Source organism: Diorhabda carinulata, chromosome 6 (assembly GCF_026250575.1).
Source record: "Diorhabda carinulata isolate Delta chromosome 6, icDioCari1.1, whole genome shotgun sequence".
Taxonomy (NCBI): domain Eukaryota; kingdom Metazoa; phylum Arthropoda; class Insecta; order Coleoptera; family Chrysomelidae; genus Diorhabda; species Diorhabda carinulata.
In genome coordinates, this window is record NC_079465.1 from 26,914,357 (window position 1) to 26,935,352 (window position 20,996).

General features: G+C 32.4%; 1 protein-coding gene across 2 annotated transcripts in view; it reads right to left on the bottom strand.

Annotated features, from left to right (window-relative positions):
• Nucleotides 1-20,996, bottom strand: part of LOC130895393 (uncharacterized) — a 35,074-nt gene that overhangs the window by 5,438 nt on the left and 8,640 nt on the right. The window contains exons 2-5 of one of the 2 annotated variants that reach the window (XM_057802642.1): nucleotides 5,459-5,587; nucleotides 5,232-5,405; nucleotides 4,889-5,160; nucleotides 664-906 (exon numbers count right to left, since the gene is read on the bottom strand). In XM_057802642.1, coding sequence (XP_057658625.1) covers nucleotides 664-906; nucleotides 4,889-5,160; nucleotides 5,232-5,405; nucleotides 5,459-5,489 — 720 coding nt within the window. In that variant the 5' untranslated portion in view covers nucleotides 5,490-5,587. Of the gene's footprint in view, nucleotides 1-663; nucleotides 907-4,888; nucleotides 5,161-5,231; nucleotides 5,406-5,458; nucleotides 5,606-20,996 lie in introns of those variants that run through there. The other variant, XM_057802643.1, reaches the window with a different exon arrangement.

A 20,996-nucleotide genomic window follows, 5' to 3' on the forward strand; every position in this document is an offset into this window, starting at 1 on the left:
AGGTTCTTCTACTTTTTGACCGTCAAAACCCGAAACTTTGAATAAGGTGAGTGATATGTTTGTGGTGAAGTTTTTGCCCCCTAATGTAATTTCTCTAACTGTATCGAAGCCAGTTCATTCGTCGTCTGTTTTTGGGTGATACAAATGACGAAGAAACTATTTTTTCTACGTGCAAAAAAAAAACAATTTTAAAGATTGCAGTTATATGTTAGTCGCATCATGGAATAGAGTTGAAAGCTGCACCTTGCATAATGCGTAAAATAAACTACTGAAACCATCCAATGATGAAATCGAAATCCATCAAATTTTGGATGAAATGAGTGGCTACGTGTGGACAGCGATGATCCAAGCTTCCAGTCGCTGACAGACGATGAAATTGTTGAAGAATTACTAAGTGGTGAAAACCTCACAGAGAACGATGAAACTGGCAGGAAATAGGAAGTTTTGGAAGGAAGTAGTGAGAAGGATTATTGGGACTTATCCATCCCAACAAATGGATATAGGAAGACGTAACCCTATTAGGAGTGTTAAGTCATTATCATTTAATTAATTGAATTTTGGTAAACTAGGAATCAGCAACACAAAAGGTAAAAAACTAGGCTTAAAAAGATGAATATGAAAAAAATGATTAAACCTCGATTACCTAGGGTAGTAATATATTACCTGTCCATTTGTATCTTCTCTATTTCCCACAAACCAAATAGCCCGACAAACATCATTTACGTGGACAGTGCTGATTCGTAAATCTGCGTTCCATAATAATTTCATAGTTTCCCCTACATGTTTGTATATAGAAGCAGCGATTATTCTCGGCATAAGCCCGTTTTTATCGCCAAGTCCATATACTATTGGTAGTCTGAGGACGGTGTAAGTTAAGTCTGGTATTTCGGTCAGTTTCTTCTCAACCTAATTCATATCATTCAAGCAATATAAATAGAATTTTTGTCGAATTTCTGTTAATTACATTACAATTTGTTTTTAAATATCATTTCGAGTTATTTTTATTAAATTATTATACCTAAGCTACAGACACCCTCATCTTGGACACTTATACTAACTATGTACGAAGCCACAAGTACCTAGTCTGACATAGAGATGGCGGTAGTTGTTATATTATAAAGTACACAATCCATCCACATATGTTTCAAGTTTGAACACGCCACGTTGTTTAGTATTTGTTTGGCACCCATCAATAGTGAAGGTTTTCAGTGACTTCAGTGAAAAATTTTATTTGAAAGGCATAAGCCCAACCAATATAGAAGCTGAACTAGATTCTACTATGGGTGAGACTATTCCTTAACTGAAAATTTGGACACGAGAAAGCTGTGCTTGAGATGAGTGCCGCGTTCACTCACAATGGAACGGCAAAGGCAAAGACAATAAAATCTGCAGGCAAGATCATGGTGACCGTTTTTTGGGATGCGCATGTGATAATTTCCATTGACTAACTTGAAAAAACGAAAAACTATCAACGGCGAGTATTATGCGAACTAATGACAACATTTGACAGAAGAAATCAAGCAAAAACGGCCGCATTTGGCTACGAAGAAAGTTTTGTTTCATCAAGACAATGCATCAGCTCACACATCCGTTATTGCAATGGCCAAAAGTTTGAATTGCTACCTCATGCACCCTATTCGCCAGATTTAGCCCTCTCGTATTATTTTCTGTTCCAATATTTGTAAAAATGACTCGGTGGTCAAAGATTTCAAATATATTTTTTTCCAAAATTTTTGTTGGGTCAGATACTTATGGAACCATCCTCGTACATCAACTATTTCGAAATGAGCGTAATTTTTGGAAGTGTTTGTTGTAGTTGATAATTAAATTATTTATATACAGGGTGAGTTATGAGGAATTTTACATACTTTTATCATATATAGAGTCAAGGATATCATGTGACTACTAAAAAGTGTCAACTCCTCTTCTTTATTAATTTGCAGATTGATTTTTTGTTAAATTGTCCATAAATTTCAATTGGTCATATTTGTTTTTCTAACTTTTTCATGATGCAGTACACTACTATCAAATATTCGACTGGTATTAACTAAATTTAGAAATTCCTGGACCGGCTTTGGAAAAATCAATTTCAAGATTGAATATTGCACCCTGTATAATATTTTTTTAATTCAATAAGTAATTTTCAAACTACACGAATAACAAATCATATGAAAAATAGAACAACTATAATGACGTATCACATAGCAAGGTATTAATTCTATAAATTTGAGGCTCAACGAGCGCAACTGTTCAATATTGATAGAGTATAGGGCAGATCCTTCATCACGACAATGTTCCCACTCACACTTCGCTCGTTGTGCGTGAGTTTTTGGCTCGAAGCTCGCCCCTTGTGACTTCTTGTTCTCTAAATGCAAAATGGTGCTTCCTGGACAGCACTTGGGAGATGTGGAAGCCATCAAGGTAGAAACGACACGGCAACACAGCATCACAACTGAAGACTTTCAGCAAGCTCTCTCTCTCTCTCTCTCTCTGTATGAGAAACAGCGCATCAACATCAAGTTTCTTGCAAAGCAAGACAATAGTGGCACTGAGGTTTTTGAGTGTTTGCAACAAGTTTACGGAGACAATTCTCTGAAGGAACCAAACTGTGAACAAGTGGTTAAAAAGGTTCTGGGAAGACTGAGCAGAAGTGAGAGGAGAATCTCGCTCAGGACGTCCGTCAATATAGAGTTCTGATGATAATGTCAAACTAATTCAGGCCTGTGTTTTTAAAGACAGCAGAATGATAGCTGACGAACTTTCAGTCCTAAAAACAACAATCAATCACGAAATCCAACACAAAAACTTGAAATAAAGAAATTATTCACCCGATTTGAGTTCTTCTTGTTCTCGAAATGCAAAATGGTGCTTTGGGGGCGGCACTTGGAAAATGTAGAAGCCATCAAGGCAGAAACTACACGGCAATTGAACAGCATCACATCTGAAGACTTTCAGCAATGTTATAAACAATGGAAACTGCGTTGTAAAAATAAAGTTTGTATTAAACTTTTATACGTATTTTCCAGACAAACCTCGTACATAATTACACAGTTATTAAATTTTCTGAAGTCTTCTAGATTGAAGAAATTACGAGAATATTCTAGAGACAATGGTTTTGCTATAAAAACAGTGCACAACTCGAGTCAAAAGAGTTGATAGGTGGTTTTTTTTAAAATAATGTCGAAATTATTGGCAAAAAATTCAAAATTTTGAAGTCTATTGATGAAAATACTATATAATTATGCAACAGAAAAAAAGGTTCTTGACCACTTTGTTCTAACATATGTAATTTGGTCTGTATAGATTACCATTTAATTTCCTGTTTTTAATTGTATATCTTCTGATTATAGAAAAAAAATATGATTCATTGTATTGTGATAAGATTCATACAGAATATATATTTATTTTAACTTGATTATATATTCCTTGCAACAATACAGTGTATTCCAGGACTTACTCTAATTATTGTTAATCTACAAAGTTTTTTCTATAGTTGGTACTTTTAGAGTTATCAATGATTGAAACTGCTCATTTTTCATTGAAAAAACGCATATTTTTTATCATTTTTCATGAAAAACTTGAAAACTTTTCATTTTATCAACAAAATCATCCAGAACAAAAATATAGCTAATGAAAAAACAAAGTTTTCTAAGGACCTCCGTAAATTCAATTCAAGTTATTGCTAGTTGGAGAATGGCTATTTTCCGTTTCAAATGTTACTTATACGGTTTTTCTTGTCACAAATCTACGAGGGCGGGAGAAAGCGGGCAGTCGCTATAGGCGACAGCGAAGCTCTCGTTGTTTTCTATCCATCATACTGAACGGATTTTTGGAGGGAAGTCAGAGCAAACAGTAATGGATAAGAATATTCCTCGTAAGGAAAGACTATCTTTGAACACATTGTAACATACTCTCAATAGTTGGGCAACCATAGATATGTGAGCCCGTAAGAGTGCAGTTACGAGGGAGGTTCAACATGTTGTTTCAATTGTATGATGCAATTTTCGAGATCAGCCAGAAGATTTTTGAGCTCTACCAACACCAATTTGCTATGCCTGGTTGGCTCACTCAATTCCCGTCCTTTTTCTGGTTTTCAAGGCTCATATACACTCTGAATAAATCATGATACAAAAACAACAGGGGTTGGTTCACCCAAATCCCGTTTTTTTCTGGTTTTCAAGGCTCATATACGTCGTGTATATATCATGATACAAAAACAATGGGAATTTTATTTCAAATCAACACGGGGCATAAACCTGACCCTCTCAGAGTTCAATGAAATTTAGTATAAAGGTTGTCCTAATAGAGATTGAGAAAAATGTTATTTTTATTCAAATATCTCAAATGATTTGAAAATTATGGTTATGTAAAGTTTCTAAAAATCTGCCAACAAAAAACCAGCATATTTTGATATCACCATTGATTTTCTCCTAATTGAGCTAGAGAGATAGGAATTATGTCATTTTATTTTGTTTTAAATGTTTTTTCTTTTGATATACAACACCACATACTTTGTTAATAAGAAGTTATGAGCTGACAATTGTATAAAAAGGGGAACCAATATAATGGCAGGCAAGAACTTTCAAAAATAAAAACTTTAGCTTTTGAAACAAATATGAAAGTCAAAATATTTTTCTTATTAGAGAATTTGTGGTAAGCTTTTAGGTTAATTCCTGAAAATATGTTCTGATATCAATATAAATAAATCCCAATTTTTTCATATTTACCCTTCTCTTTACACTACTGAAATGTTGCAAAATTGTTTTTAATATTTGAATAAATTATCAACCTCAAGTCTAAATTTCAAACTTATTCAAACTCATTTACAATTGCATTATGACCACATAAAAATCTTAGTAAAAATTACCTATATGAAGATATTGCCTACCTGTCTTTTCCATTTAGCTACGAAAGTCCAGGGTTCAATCGGTCCATCTTCTTTATGTAAAGTCTTCTCAGATGAATACATATTACCAGAAGATAGTTCTACATAGTGTTTGGCTTTTTGTAGGGCAGCTTCTTTGGCACAATTTAAGCTCAATTTCAAAATACCCTCATTGTAAACAGGATCTGTTTGACCAGACTTCGTTTCACCTGCACAGTTTACAATGAGATCCCATACAGTATCATCAGAAGAACTGAAAGCACTTTTACAAGATTCTGAAAGAAATATAATTATGTATAAACTTATAATTTCAATATTATTATAGTATATTGAATATATTACTTACCTATATTTATTAAATTAGCACTCTTAAATTCAACAATTTCATTTTTGAATGCATCCCCATGTACATCGTTTAACCAGGCAACTTGTGGTGGTACTTTATCAACAATTCTTATTGCACTAACGAGATCATTTTTGACTAAATAGACGATCAAGTTGCGGCCAATAAAACCACAACCTAAAAAATTTGATATGAATCAAATCGAATAAAAATATTTATTGTTAATATACCTCCTAATATTAAAACTTTAGGCTTAGACATCCTGTCACAGATATAATTTAATATTACCGGATATTACTTTGTTCCTCACTGAATATTGATAACGATAAGAAAAAATTGCATTTGATCGTTATTCAAACCTTAAAAAAATATGTTCTGTATTGACGTTGACATTTGTCATTTGATGACATATTGTTTTGGTAGAAAACTGCAAATTTGAATGACATGTTTTCATATTTTCTAAAAGGCTTCTACTATTCTCTAAAAGGTGGCAGGAGTACTATTAATATTGGTATAAAACGTTAATGAAAGTAAAAGTTCCAAAAAAAAAAACTGGAATCACTTACTAGTTTTCAAATTGAGATATTCATTCAAATTTATGATTTCACTTTCAATCAAATCAATAATATGTTAATGTTACTATGAATATACTTAATAAAAAAAACGTGAGTTAATTTTTTTTGTGTGATTGGAAAAAAGATGATGATGGTGAGGTTTTCAATTAAAATTATTATTTATTAACATAACGTTGTTTAAATGTCGTAGTTTGAATCCTCTACAAGGTGTTCCGGGACTTGTCGCAAAAAATCTGAAGGCCAGGGCCGGCTGATAGTTAACAATCCGTAACTTTTACAGGGACGACCTGTACAAACAAAAGATAGCAAAAATTTAGTTTGCAATCGAATGTGTTTTTAATAGACTTGACATCCAGCGAGAACAGTAATCTATTTTATGTTAATAAATAGTTTTTACAAAGTTGTGAATTAAGTTAATTAACTGGATTCATTTTGTTGGGGATATCTTAAAAGCTTGGTATATGCAGCACTGGTAAACAAAACGAACGAAATAATCGATAGAATAAACTTCCATAAAGACGCTATGAGGCAGAATCTTGGAATGCTCTTGCAAGTGCAAAGAAATATCCCCAGAAGACTTCGGAAGTGTATAGAAGTGCAAGGTGTCCACTTCGAACATTTGTTAAAGTTCAGTTTGTAGGCAGTTCAATTAGAAATGTTTGATTTTGATTTAATACCTCCTTTAAGTATTTTAAATAACATTCATGATAATTTTCTTCAGAATGTCTCTTTATAGCGAACGGTTTCGTTGGCATGTACAACGATCTAAAAATCTACATATTGTACAGGTTGTCCCTGTAAAAGTTACAGATCGTTAACCATTAAGTATGAACCACCCCTGGCCTTCAGATAGTAGTGTAGAATTATTTATTTCGTTAAAAACACTAAAAAGACATACGTAGTCATCCATTGAAAATTCATAATATGTTCCATTGTATAATTTATAAAATATACTCAAATAAGTACTGATTTTGCAACTTTAAATGCCTATAACTCTGAAACAGTATTATTGTTGGCATCAAGTCCCGTAAAACACCCTGAATAACCAGTATGACACAATGTTTTTAACATGAGGAAAAATAAAACATTTTAGAATAAAATATACTTTAACCTTCAGTTGTTTAGTTAGTTATAAGCAGGTTAATTAGGTAAAAATATTAGTGTACACCCCATATATTAATATATTGATTATAATTATACAATTGTTGATTCACACGAAAATATTCGAGGTATAACCTCAAAAAATATTTTAACTGTCTACTAATGGAATTGATACGCCTATGGACTCCGAATGCTTTATTATTTTAATATTCTCTCACGAATAAAAATAGAATTATAAAAGAGATAATTATAATTTAATCCCTTGGGTTATAAATAAACACTAATCTTTAAATAGATTTTAATTAATTACGTAAGCATTTTCAAAATTTATCTAAACTTGAAAATAGTAATCATATTTTTTTCTAAACGACTCTGATGAATTTGCGTTAAAGATGTCAATATATCAAGTTTTATTATTAAATATTTAGTATTTGTTGTAAAAACGTCATAACTGTCAAATAAATCTCGATTTCTCGTAATTATAACAGTTTTTCACAGGTGCAAAGTTTATACGGGGGCAAAGTTGCATATAATTTTTATTATTAAAATATTTTTTCAGGTTTTGATTTTTTTATAGCTCTCCAGTACTACAGCGCTTTCACACAAGCCCTCCTTGTAGGACAGGCTATTCAATTGAAGGCTCATTATTGGGCAACTATAGTTTCTTCAGATCTTCTGCCGTACGGGGTGTCGTCCGCGGTAATTAAACTCCACTTGGCTACTGTCATTTTATATAAAAGCATACCTGTACCTAAAGACAGGTCATATCTCGCCACTAGCTCTTCTTTAGGTTTAGATACATACCCTGGTTATAATGCTCTTCCAGTTTGGATATATCAAATGACCAGAGGATGGGGTAGGCTCTTAAACGATGATGATATTAACAAATTGTACTGCATTTTCTTCGGATTAAATTTTTTCTAAATACATAGTAATCTGACGCTGCTAGGTCCGGACTAAATGCTGGATGTGGTGGAAGCTCGATATCACCAAGTCTTCAATCTTATTCCGCGTAACTTGTTGTCCTTGAAGGAGAGCTGCTTCCTCTTATTTTGTTGCCATGTTTCAGGTCTCAAGATGTCTTTTTTTTACTCTAATTTCAACTATTTAGTCAGCAGAACTTTCATTAGACATTTAAGATTAATTTTGAACTATAAAGCAAAATAGCATTGAGTAATTATATGTCGAAACCGTTGAAACATTTCAAGATCTCCCAGGCTATTAAGTGATTTAAGCTATTTAGTTCAGGTGATTATGGGCGCTCGTGTTGAGTTTTATTTGTTCGCGGGTCAAATTCCGAATCAGTTTAGGGACCGATCGCATGCGCATTTTGAAAATTATATCGTTATAACACTCAATATGTTTAACTAAACTGCTATGCTAGAACGTACCAGTTTCAGTTATTATAGTCCGGTCAAATTAGACCAAAAAAAGAGTGAAGCTACATAAACTCCAATCAAGCTGAAAATTAGTAAAATTGTTTGATATACAATTGAAAATAAAATCTTATTCAAGGTCAAAGGAGTTTTTTGCAATTTTTGACGAAACGGTGAGTTTTATCATAAAAATACCTTAGACAAAAATTGTAGAACATAAAATTATCTACAAAAAATGTGTGAATACTTTTTTTCCTACAAGCCACTGTTTCTGAGATATAATGATTCAAAAAGTTGTAAAAGTTGTATTTAATGGTTTCACCAATATATTTTCAACAGTAAACTTTTTTTACAACATTGAAATGAACCGAGACTTGTTAGTATTTATAAGAAATTTCTATTGACTGGTAAGAACTATCATAAGTTTATAAAATAAATTATTATTATTTCTCGTGCAATCATTATAGCCATTAAACACAACATTAAATCTGAAACATTATAACTTTTACAACTTTTTGAATCATTATATCTCAGAAACGGTGGTTGGTAGAAAAAAAGTATTAATACGTTTTTTGTAGATAACTTTATGATCTACAATTTTTGTCTGAGGTATTTTCATGAAAAAACTCACCGTTTTGCTGAAAATTACGAAAAACTCATTTTTTTTACCTTTGACCTTGAATAAACCTTTTTCCATACACGGGAATGATGGGGAACATTCAAATTCTATGTACAATTGTACTTTGAACGATTTTACTGATTTTCAGCTCGATGGGAATTTATGTATCTTCGAATGTCTGAATTGACCGGATTATAACTTTTACAATTTTTTGAATCATTATATCTCAGAAACAGTGGCTCATAAGAAAAAAAGTATTGATTCATTTTTGTAGATAACTTTATGATCTACAATTTTTGTCTGAGGTATTTTCATGAAAAATCTCACCGTTTCGCAGAAAATCGCAAGAAACTAATTTTTTTGACCTTTGACCTTGAATAAAATTTTTTTCCATACACGGAAATGATCAGGAACATTCAAATTCTATGTGCAATTGTATTTTAAACGATTTTACTGATTTTCAGCTCGATGGGAATTTATGTATCTTCGAATGTCTGAATTGACCGGATTATAACTTTTACAATTTTTTTGTATCATTATATCTCAGAAACGGTGGTTCGGGAGAAAAAAAGTAATGAATTATTTTTTGTAGATAACTTTATGATCTACAATTTTTGTCTGAGGTATTTTCATGAAAAATCTCACCGTTTCGCAGAAAATCGCAAGAAACTAATTTTTTTGACCTTTGACCTTGAATAAAATTTTTTTCCATACACGGAAATGATCAGGAACATTCAAATTCTATGTGCAATTGTATTTTAAACGATTTTACTGATTTTCAGCTCGATGGGAATTTATGTATCTTCGAATGTCTGAATTGACCGGATTATAACTTTTACAATTTTTTTGTATCATTATATCTCAGAAACGGTGGTTCGGGAGAAAAAAAGTAATGAATTATTTTTTGTAGATAACTTTATGATCTACAATTTTTGTCTGAGGTATTTTCATGAAAAAACTCACCGTTTTGCTGAAAATCGCAAGAAACTAATTTTTTTGACCTTTGACCTTGAATAAAATTTTTTTCCATACACGGAAATGATCAGGAACATTCAAATTCTATGTGCAATTGTATTTTAAACGATTTTACTGATTTTCAGCTCGATGGGAATTTATGTATCTTCGAATGTCTGAATTGACCGGATTATAACTTTTACAATTTTTTTGTATCATTATATCTCAGAAACGGTGGTTCGGGAGAAAAAAAGTAATGAATTATTTTTTGTAGATAACTTTATGATCTACAATTTTTGTCTGAGGTATTTTCATGAAAAAACTCACCGTTTTGCTGAAAATCGCAAGAAACTAATTTTTTTGACCTTTGACCTTGAATAAAATTTTTTTCCATACACGGAAATGATCAGGAACATTCAAATTCTATGTACAATTGTATTTTAAACGATTTTACTGATTTTCAGCTCGATGGTAATTTATATATCTTCGAATGTCTGAATTGACCGGATTATAACTTTTACAATTTTTTTGTATCATTATATCTCAGAAACGGTGGTTCGGGAGAAAAAAAGTAATGAATTATTTTTTGTAGATAACTTTATGATCTACAATTTTTGTCTGAGGTATTTTCATGAAAAAACTCACCGTTTTGCTGAAAATCGCAAGAAACTAATTTTTTTGACCTTTGACCTTGAATAAAATTTTTTTCCATACACGGAAATGATCAGGAATATTCAAATTCTATGTACAATTGTATTTTAAACGATTTTACTGATTTTCAGCTCGATGGGAATTTAAGTATCTTCGAATGTCTGAATTGACCGGATTATAACTTTTACAATTTTTTTGTATCATTATATCTCAGAAACGGTGGTTCGGGAGAAAAAAAGTAATGAATTATTTTTTGTAGATAACTTTATGATCTACAATTTTTGTCTGAGGTATTTTCATGAAAAATCTCACCGTTTCGCAGAAAATCGCAAGAAACTAATTTTTTTGACCTTTGACCTTGAATAAAATTTTTTTCCATACACGGAAATGATCAGGAACATTCAAATTCTATGTACAATTGTATTTTAAACGATTTTACTGATTTTCAGCTCGATGGTAATTTATATATCTTCGAATGTCTGAATTGACCGGATTATAACTTTTACAATTTTTTTGTATCATTATATCTCAGAAACGGTGGTTCGGGAGAAAAAAAGTAATGAATTATTTTTTGTAGATAACTTTATGATCTACAATTTTTGTCTGAGGTATTTTCATGAAAAAACTCACCGTTTTGCTGAAAATCGCAAGAAACTAATTTTTTTGACCTTTGACCTTGAATAAAATTTTTTTCCATACACGGAAATGATCAGGAATATTCAAATTCTATGTACAATTGTATTTTAAACGATTTTACTGATTTTCAGCTCGATGGGAATCTAAGTATCTTCGAATGTCTGAATTGACCGGATTATAACTTTTACAATTTTTTTGTATCATTATATCTCAGAAACGGTGGTTCGGGAGAAAAAAAGTAATGAATTATTTTTTGTAGATAACTTTATGATCTACAATTTTTGTCTGAGGTATTTTCATGAAAAATCTCACCGTTTCGCAGAAAATCGCAAGAAACTAATTTTTTTGACCTTTGACCTTGAATAAAATTTTTTTCCATACACGGGAATGATGGGGAATATTCAAATTCTATGTACAATTGTAATTTAAACGATTCCAGCTTGATAAGAATATGTATGTAACGTCGAATGTCTAACTCGACCGGATTATTATATGTAAAGGTAAAGTTGAATCGGTATTTTTCAAAAGTTATATCTGTTTTCTACTGACCGATTAAATTAAAAACAAACCAGATAACATAAATTATATATTTTAATGTATAATTATTTCTGTTGTAACGTTAAATTAAGAGTGGCAAACACATTAACAGATTACGTGCAATATTACTTGCGTGCATAGAAATCGACTCACTGTAAACTTTTGACTTTAACTATATATATTTATATATATATATATATATATATATATATATATATATATATATATATATGTTTTAATTATTCATCAGATCAACAAAAGAAATATGCTTTAATATGAGTATAAATTTATAAAAACTTATTTCGACTTATGTTTAACACTTAATTTTTTAATAATGAGTGTGACCTCCTCTTGCTTTAATAACATCTCTTCTAGGATTAGGCATAGATCTAATCAATTTAGCTATTGTTTCTTGTAAGATGTTGAGGAACTATTGTTCTACTACAAAAATGAGCCCTGTGATCGAGTCTAGCTTGAATTTTGCTTTTTAGCTCATCCCATATATGTTCTATCGGATTTTGGGACTGTATGTTGACCCGAAAACCGATTTCTGTAATGTAATCTTGCGGTTTGCGCATCATCATGCATAAAGGTGAATTCGTCTCCAATGCAGTCGACGTAAGGTACCGCATGAATTGCTAAAATCTCCTCGATATATACATCGACCATTAAACCTCTAGTTCCGTGAGCACAGAAGACCTCTTCGAAAGAACACAGGATCATTCAGTGCTCCTATAGAAACTGCACCCCAGATCACGAAGGAATCACTTCCCTAATCACTCCGCTCTTCAAAGCAGCAATCTGCAAATCGCTCTCTTCGTCTTCGGAACATTTTCCTTCTTAGGTTATTACCATGGAGGCGTATTCTGGTCTCAATAAATCCAGTGGTGGGTTCACCAGCAGGTTTAGTAGGCTGAAGGGCGACGTAAATTTCAAATGTTTTCACAAAGAAGACGAATTTTGAAATTTTTACAGAAATAAAAGTAATTTGATCAAAATTGAAATGCAGTACACTAAAACTTATCTTGCTTGAAAAGAGTAGTCAGATCCAATGAAAAAGATTTCATACGACGGATGTATTTTATTGTTTTTATTATTTAAGTTGATCCTTAAAGCACAAAGTGTTAATGACTCATCGGTTTCCCCTCCACCTTGTGTGACTCGCGAAAGCGTACAAGTTTTTCTAAAACCTGCGAATTACCAATGTTTATACAAAAAGAAATAATGTCTTCAAACTTTCATGGGTAAGTAGCTTCGATCTCTTTGCAGGTCTGATGTTTTTAGAGAGAAACAAATTTCAGTTGCTGCTGGAGGAAGTCGAAAATTCAGATAAAGATGATACTCAAATTCTTCCAGAGGGACTAAACATAACAATTTGGCGAAAATAAGAATGAATTTATTGAGAAATAAAAACCAAAAAAGGGCTGTAGAAAGTTAAGGACTTGGGAAATGTGTTGTGCTTAAATTTGCTGATATTTTCGACAAATAAAATCCTAGTTTATGTTCTCCATTTTGTTATCGAATATAAATTAGCTGATTCAATAATAACGAAAAAAATGAATAAGGGACAGATAATTTTCATTTTAGATTTCACTAACCAAAAAATCCAAAGTCGAAAAGGGATTCTGCGTACTGTACCACATCGAAAGAGCCCCACTGGATAATTTGTGGACAGACAAGAAGAAGATGATCCCTGTGTGTCATTGTCTAGCTCCACTACACGATAAAAGTTTTGTTGAATCTCATGAATTGTGCTTACTTTACATAGAATCAAATAAAAATAACATTCTGTTATCTTTTTTGTCATTAATGCAACTTTGATGTCCTATAACTCAAAAACGAGAGAATTTTCTCCATGTGACGGCATAATTTTCACGTCATCTAGTTACTCGCCAAGCGTATGAAAGGTGTTTATCCAGAGGGATCTGAATAGACTAGAAATTTGTCCGAGTGGTGGATGCACATACAAGATTTGTTTGTGAAAAAATTGATCATTGACCTTGATCAAAATGCCCACGCTACAGCTTACTACCGAACTACGTAGAAAAACAAGTTTTCTTTTCAATGCTAATAAATTTTTTGATAGAAGTTGAAATCATTTAAGTAAATACGAAACTTAGGAATAAATTGAAATTAGATTTGTTAACACGCATGGTGATAAGATAACGCTATATTTTCAAACTTTTAAGTGGAATGTTTGATACCGGATCTAATTTATTTTTCAATTAAACAATAATAATTGTTTTTTGTAGTAACAATGAAATCATTACTGATGTTTTAATTTAGTAAATACAGTTAAATATTCAACATTACCTACGTGTTTTTAGGTACCAAAAAATCATGACTGAATAGTATAATAAGAGGTTATAGTCCACCACATTATACATTTCCTTTGAAACCATTTTACATTCCTCCGCGTATCTAAATTGTCCTGATATTTAAAAACTTTGTTTACTGAATCTACAAATATGGATCTTTGAACTGCTAGAGAAGCGTGGACCTGATGGCTTAACTACTTTTCTGAAGAAGCAAAATCAATATTGCTACGAATTCAGCTACTGACATAGATCGTGGAGCTGGTTCTGTTCTATTATATTAACCGATTCTGTTTGTCTATTTTTTTTAGCTGTTCATATGTTGTGGCTCTAGCAGCCGTAGGAGTTAGTAAATAATTTAATGTAATAGTGTCATAGTAAAAGTAAATAAACGACGAATTCAAATAAATTAGAGTGTAAAGTGTTTAGTAATAAGAATGAAATTTTCATTCATGGTCGAATCTCGCTGAAATCTATGGTAAAATTTGTTTCTGATTTATTATCAAAAATAATAGGTATTAACCATTTTTCAAAACATTAAGTTGAAGTTCAACTAGTTAGCTATTTTCCTGAAAATCTGTAATTTAGGTATCTTTGATATAATGAAATGATATAGTTTTCTTTCCTTTTTGTCCCAAAATACATACACTTTGAAACAAAAAAATTCCTTGTAGTTACCATATTTTGACACTTATTCATTAACTGAAATAATTTGTTCAACAAACATAATTTCATGTAAATTATCTATACTTATTCAAAATTCAAATAGCTTTCATGATATTTTGAGATAAAAATACAAATTTTGTAAGAATAAAAAAAAGACTCTTGCAGGTCGCTCTTGGTTTTGGTCTTGGTCTTGCGCATTTGGTCTTGGAAGTCTTTAGCTGCTCTTGGTCTTGGTCCAAGACCACAAGACCAAGACCAGTCTCGCTCATCACTACCACGCATTGTATTTGATCCCGTCAAAATAGTTAATCCTTTTTCCAGATAGTCAATGAAAATTATCCCACGCGCATTCCTAACAACCGACCCCGTGCTTGCTGATGGAACGGTCTTTGCATTCTTTGGAGCCGGTTCTCCTTTCAGTCCATTGTTTTGATCGTGATGGACCCCAGTTTCATCCATGTTTATGAAACGGTGCAAAAATTCCAGCTTAATTTCTGTGAAACGTTACCAAACACTCGATTGAAACATCTGAACGACGCTGTTTTTTTCCATCGAGCAAACGCGGTACCCATTTAGCGCATAGCTTTCTCAAATTCAAATTTTCTATTAATATGGGATGTACCGCATTTTTTCGAAATGCCTTCTATGTCTGCTAGCTCGCGCACTTTTAGTCGACGATCCTTCAGTACCGCTTTGTGGATTTTCTTCAACATTTCTGGAGTCTTTACCTCATTTGGTCAACCTCAGCGATGCTGGTCTTCGTACGGCCAAGGAGCAGTCTCACCCAGAGTAGAATCTAGTTCAGCTTTTACATTGGTTGGGCTAAGGCCAAATAGTATTGTATCATATAACGATGACAAATTTGATTCACGTTTTCAAATTCACTGAGTTCATTATTGATAGCTGCCAAACAAATACTAAACAACGTGGCGTGTTCAAACTTGAAACATATGGTACTTGTGGCTTCGTACATAGTTAGTAATGAGGGTGTCTGTAGCTTAGGAATAATAATTTAATAAAAATAACTGGACGATCCTTCAGTGGATTTTCTTCAACATTTCTGGAGTCTTCACCTCATTTGGTCGACCTCAGCGATGCTGGTCTTCGTACGGCCAAGGAGCAGTCTCACCCAGAGTAGAATCTAGTTCAGCTTTTACATTGGTTGGGCTAAGGCCAAATAGTATTGTATCATATAACGATGACAATTTTTTTTCACGTTTCCAATTTCACTGAGCTCATTATTGATAGCTGCCAAACAAATACTTAACAACGAGACCTCTTCAAGGCTACCGCCATCTCAAGGTTAGGCCAAGTATTTCTGGGATCATCCTCGTTGTAAAACTGTAAAGCAAACTGTTATAATTTTTGGGTTAATAAGGAAAATCAACAATTTTGTTGTGATCAAAGATTATTTTTTATGTGGAAAAACATTTTAAGAAACAGACAAAAATTTACATAAATATTATCCTGAAAGTAATTCGTCTCATGGTTTAGAGGAAGCCGATCTCAGACCAATGGAAAGGTAATGGTAGAAACAAACGTGGAATGTCCAAAAAAATGATTTGACATAATTAGAAATTGTCAGGACTAATTGTGTAGAAATAAGAGAAGATGCTGTTGAAAAAATCAACTTATCAAATTCTATATCTCCTCCTCACAGTTTTATGCCTGCAGTTTTAATAGAGCCGCCTTAACTAAAAAATTAAGTTCCTCCTGTTTGCGCTGAAATCAGTTTCCAAAGAACTTATCCATCTCCTTAACAGTCTATTATGACCTTATTGCGAATCTTCAATCCACAAAAGAGAACTGGTAGATATTTACACGGATTAAACAGCAGGGCTGCTCACTTCTTTAAAAGATTAAAAATTCTGACGCTTCTCTCTTTATTTACCTTTAAATCCGTTTGCCTAAGTCGTAAGCACGCTTCTCTAATTTGAACGTGGAGCACGACTTTTACGTACCTACTCCACGTTCAGAATTAATTAAGGGCTCATTATTTTACAATGCAAAAAAATGCGCAATCACTTGCCAATTGAAATCAAATCGATATCATCTTTTGCCGCATTTCGCAATAATTTGAGGGCATAGTTACTGGAATTACTATGCTAATAATAATATTTAATTCCGGACAAGCTGCATACTGGTTTAATTTTTATTATGGACTCATATACTAATTATTACTTATTACTATTACCTATTATTGTGGTTTTATTCTGTATATTGAAATTTTATTTAATTTGTACCTTCATTTAGTTATTTTTATGTTAATTTTTTAGTTTTTTACAAGCTTTTGTCTACAAATCGTAACAATTTTTTGAGAATAAAGCATTTCTCTAACCCTTGCACATTTATTTATTAAAATAAAAATATAATAAACAAACAATTTTGTACGTTTACGGTATATAATACGAATAATGTGAATATAAAGAATGTTTAAAATAACATTTCTTGGTTTGAACTGGTTTATTTTTTAGACGACAATTTGTTCACAACAACGATGCAAACGATATCAAGAAACCACCTTGCGAAATAAACGAACAATGATAATTTTATTTATGAGTTGACTTTCGGGTATTATTTACGAGTCAAGTTTCAAGTCCAAATTATTCATGAGTAGCATTTTATTTTGATTACTCTGATTCTGTAATTAAAAAAAATACCATACATAGACTACATCAAATCGACCTTCACCCTTACTTCATACTTAACAAACAGGAATTAAAACTAAATGGCTGTTTGTAGTATATATAAATACGAAAGTTGCTACTTAAGTTTTTAGATAGACAAATAAAAACAAATATTTATAACTGGAAATGGCTTTATTGCTTTTTAAAATATACTCTATCGAGGTCAATACACCTTTGCATGCTTCGAACCAATGATTTCCATTCCGATTGACACTTTATCAGTACGTTCACTATTAAAAATGTCAAATTTTATAATGACAATGTCAGATTTGTCTTATTCATATCAGTGTTGCCACATCTCAACACTTAAGCAGTCACCATCGTATAGTCTGGTCTAGTTTTTGAGTACGATTACGGAAAAAAATATGTTTTGTTTCTTTGTTATATCTAAAAAAAGAGTTTGATCGTAAGTCTACATTATTGAAGCTATACTTAACAATATATGCACATTGAAGATATAGAACGACACTTTTTTACTTTTGAAGAACACCCCAGCAGAAGTTATATGCCTGGGAAAGATTTTGGTCTATAGTGACAGCCTCTAGAATTAAAATTTAGTTTCTGCACGCCTTTTCAATACATAAAACCAACTTGCCCTATTCAAATGTAGTGTCTTCTCAGCTTCAGGCAGTGGCAGATTTCATACTCAGTCCGGTAATTTTAGTCTTCTCCCCATTACTTCAAAAATACGTTTTGGTCCTTCGTTAGACAAAAGCGGTGTGGAATTTAAGGAGCTTTTCTAGATTCATATCATCCAGAAGGTATACTTTGTTAAAGGAACCTTTAAGTTCTAATCTAAAGTCTTTAAGGAGTAAAAACCTAGAATAATTATTCCCGCCTTTGCTGATGTAGGTTACGTGGTCTATTAGCATGTTTACTACTTTTATCAACTGGTGTTTTGCCAGATATTCTTAAAGATGTTGGATTGTACGGAAAAATTGATTGAAATCAAACGACAATAGCACTGATACTGATCACTACTTCAAGTAGACTACAGACAAACGAGAAAAAACTTGTCTTGCATTTTTCATAAATCGCCCTGTATAGTGTTATAATCATGATAATTTATGTTCCTAATCAATGAAATCCTCAACTAAATATGATGTTTACTTCCATAGCTGGTAATTAATTTTAAATGAAAAATTGAATTATGGTATAGTCTTTATAAGTTATTGTAGTTATTAATTTTTATTTAAGGAGGTATCATTCTATAGCCTTCAGGTATTCGCATATTGAACAAATTATTCATTAAACAATATTTTGTTAATTGTAGAGTCAATTTCCATTAAAAAAATATTTGATGTAATCCTCAATCACATATCGCCAGCTCGCATGATCCCTAGTCTCGTTCTACCATATTTTTCTGAGGCTTTCAATCCCCGTTTTTCTTTCCACTGTTATTCTAGAGATATTTGTTTTTCTTCTTTATTCGACCTATTGTATCCGTTGCGTTTTTATGTTTTCATTTGTAAAGCTTACTCAACATACTTTTAATTTCGAACAACTCTCAAATTCGTCAAAGAATATTAATAGCAAATGGAGAAAATAAGCAAAGAAGGTGTGTGGGTCCCTCATGATGTTCCCGAAGGGAAAGAAATCAACGGGCTCATCGCAAAACCGTTTTTTGAACGCTTGATCACTGGAAGTAAAAAGTGGCTCCTATACGATAATCCAAAACGCTATATATGACGTGGTTTTTTCCAATTGAATCATCACGAAGTACTGTGAAGCCGAGTTTGCATCCCAAAAAGGCGTTTTCGTACGTGGAATCGTTCATTTTGAAGTGATGAATCCTTGACTAAATGTTTATACAAATAACAACACTCAATAAGTTATGCGACTGACACACAGATACTGCTGTCATTGTCAAATCCATTTGACGTTTATGGAGTACCAACTTTCAAAAGATTATATGTCAAATTTCATGACATTTCGATTAGTGACAAGTGACAACCATTTAAGTGAAGCTGCTTTTGCTATTTTCAAAATAATGAATTCTAAGCAATATCGTATGGTAATTTATCATTGCTTCTTGATGAAAAAAAATACTGTATAAGATCTGCTATGGCTCCAAAAGTGTTATCCAGACTCTGCTCGATCGAGAAAACCCATTTTTTATTGGTTTAGTAAATTTAAACGTGGTCGTACAGATACCAATGATGGTGAACGTTCTGGTCGTCCAATTGAGGTGGTTACTCTAGAAAACATCAAAAAAGTCCTTGAGAAAGCTATTATCAAAGTGCTGCTTTTACTAACAGTCGATCAAAAACAACTATGATGATTCAGACCAGTGTTTGGATATGTTTACACGTAATAAATCATATTTTTTGTATCGATATGTGACAATGGATGAAACTTAGATCCATCACTTCACTCCAAAATTATATTATATTCAATCATAATTTGAGTGGACTGCAGCCGGTGAACCAAGCCCAAAGCGTCCGAAGGCCCAAGTCAGTTGAGATAATTTCGAGATTTAATATTTCGAAAATGTATTCTGCCGTTCTTCAGAGGAGAAAACAACTACTTTCCTGGCTAATGCCTCGGCGCATATTGAATTACATCTCCTCTGAAGAGCGTGATGTCAATCGACCTTTTTGTCGATATCAGCATCCTCAACGGTTGGCCATTGTAAGGCAAGGTTTGTAACCACTGACTAGTTTCGACGTTATTACGTCTCATCAGGGTGGTTAAACAACTTCAGTTCGTGTATCAAGCCTGATCGAGACAACGTTAAAGAGCGCCGCTATTTGATTCACGAACGCGAACGCTAGCTGGCGCAATCGTCACTTCCAACTGCGCCAAATTTCTAATCTAGCTCAGTCGCCGATAATATATATTCCGATGGTAATATTTATGAAGAACAGCAGACATTCTATACTTTTTTATTCTATTTTCCTCTAGTAATTATTCAATTTTGAATACATGATCATATACATTGTGTCCTTTTCTAAATCCACTTTATGTTTCGTTTAGTTGATTTTTGAGAATTGTCATTAGCTTTTTCTTTAGTACGTTTTTATATTATTTGGAAAAAATGCTTGTGATGCCTCTATGATTCGTGCAAGTTGAGGTATTTTCTATGTATCTTAATCAGAAATCCTTTCTTTCAATTGATGGGGACTATGGCCCCTTTTCAAGATTTGTTAAATATTTACCTACATTTATTAACTTTCTAGGTGTACTCCTGAATAACTTGGTGATAAAAAATGTTATGTATTTTTATTTGAATGATGTGATTATAATTTTTTTGGTAGCACCGCAGTACTTATGCATTAGCCGCCCCTGATTTCTCTAGAAATCATTTTCAAAACAACTGTAGGGCGTCTTCATCAAACTAGTTTTATTTATTAATTTACCGGGGTTTTCCCGTAAGACTTGTAGCACATATTAAGGTCAATTTCAACTTTGAACTACTTTTATAAACTAGTTTTTGGTGTAGTAAACTTTCCGTTTGGAAAGCTACAGTATACCTGCGCAATATTAGTGAATCCATTTTTTGCTTGAATTAATTTTTTTGTATCGATTATTTTCGGTATAACCACAATTTAGATGTTCATTTTCTTGACCAATAATATAATTTTACGGTTCGAGTTGGTATTAATATTGATTTTATCAAATTTTCTGTTTATCAATATAATATTCCTTGAA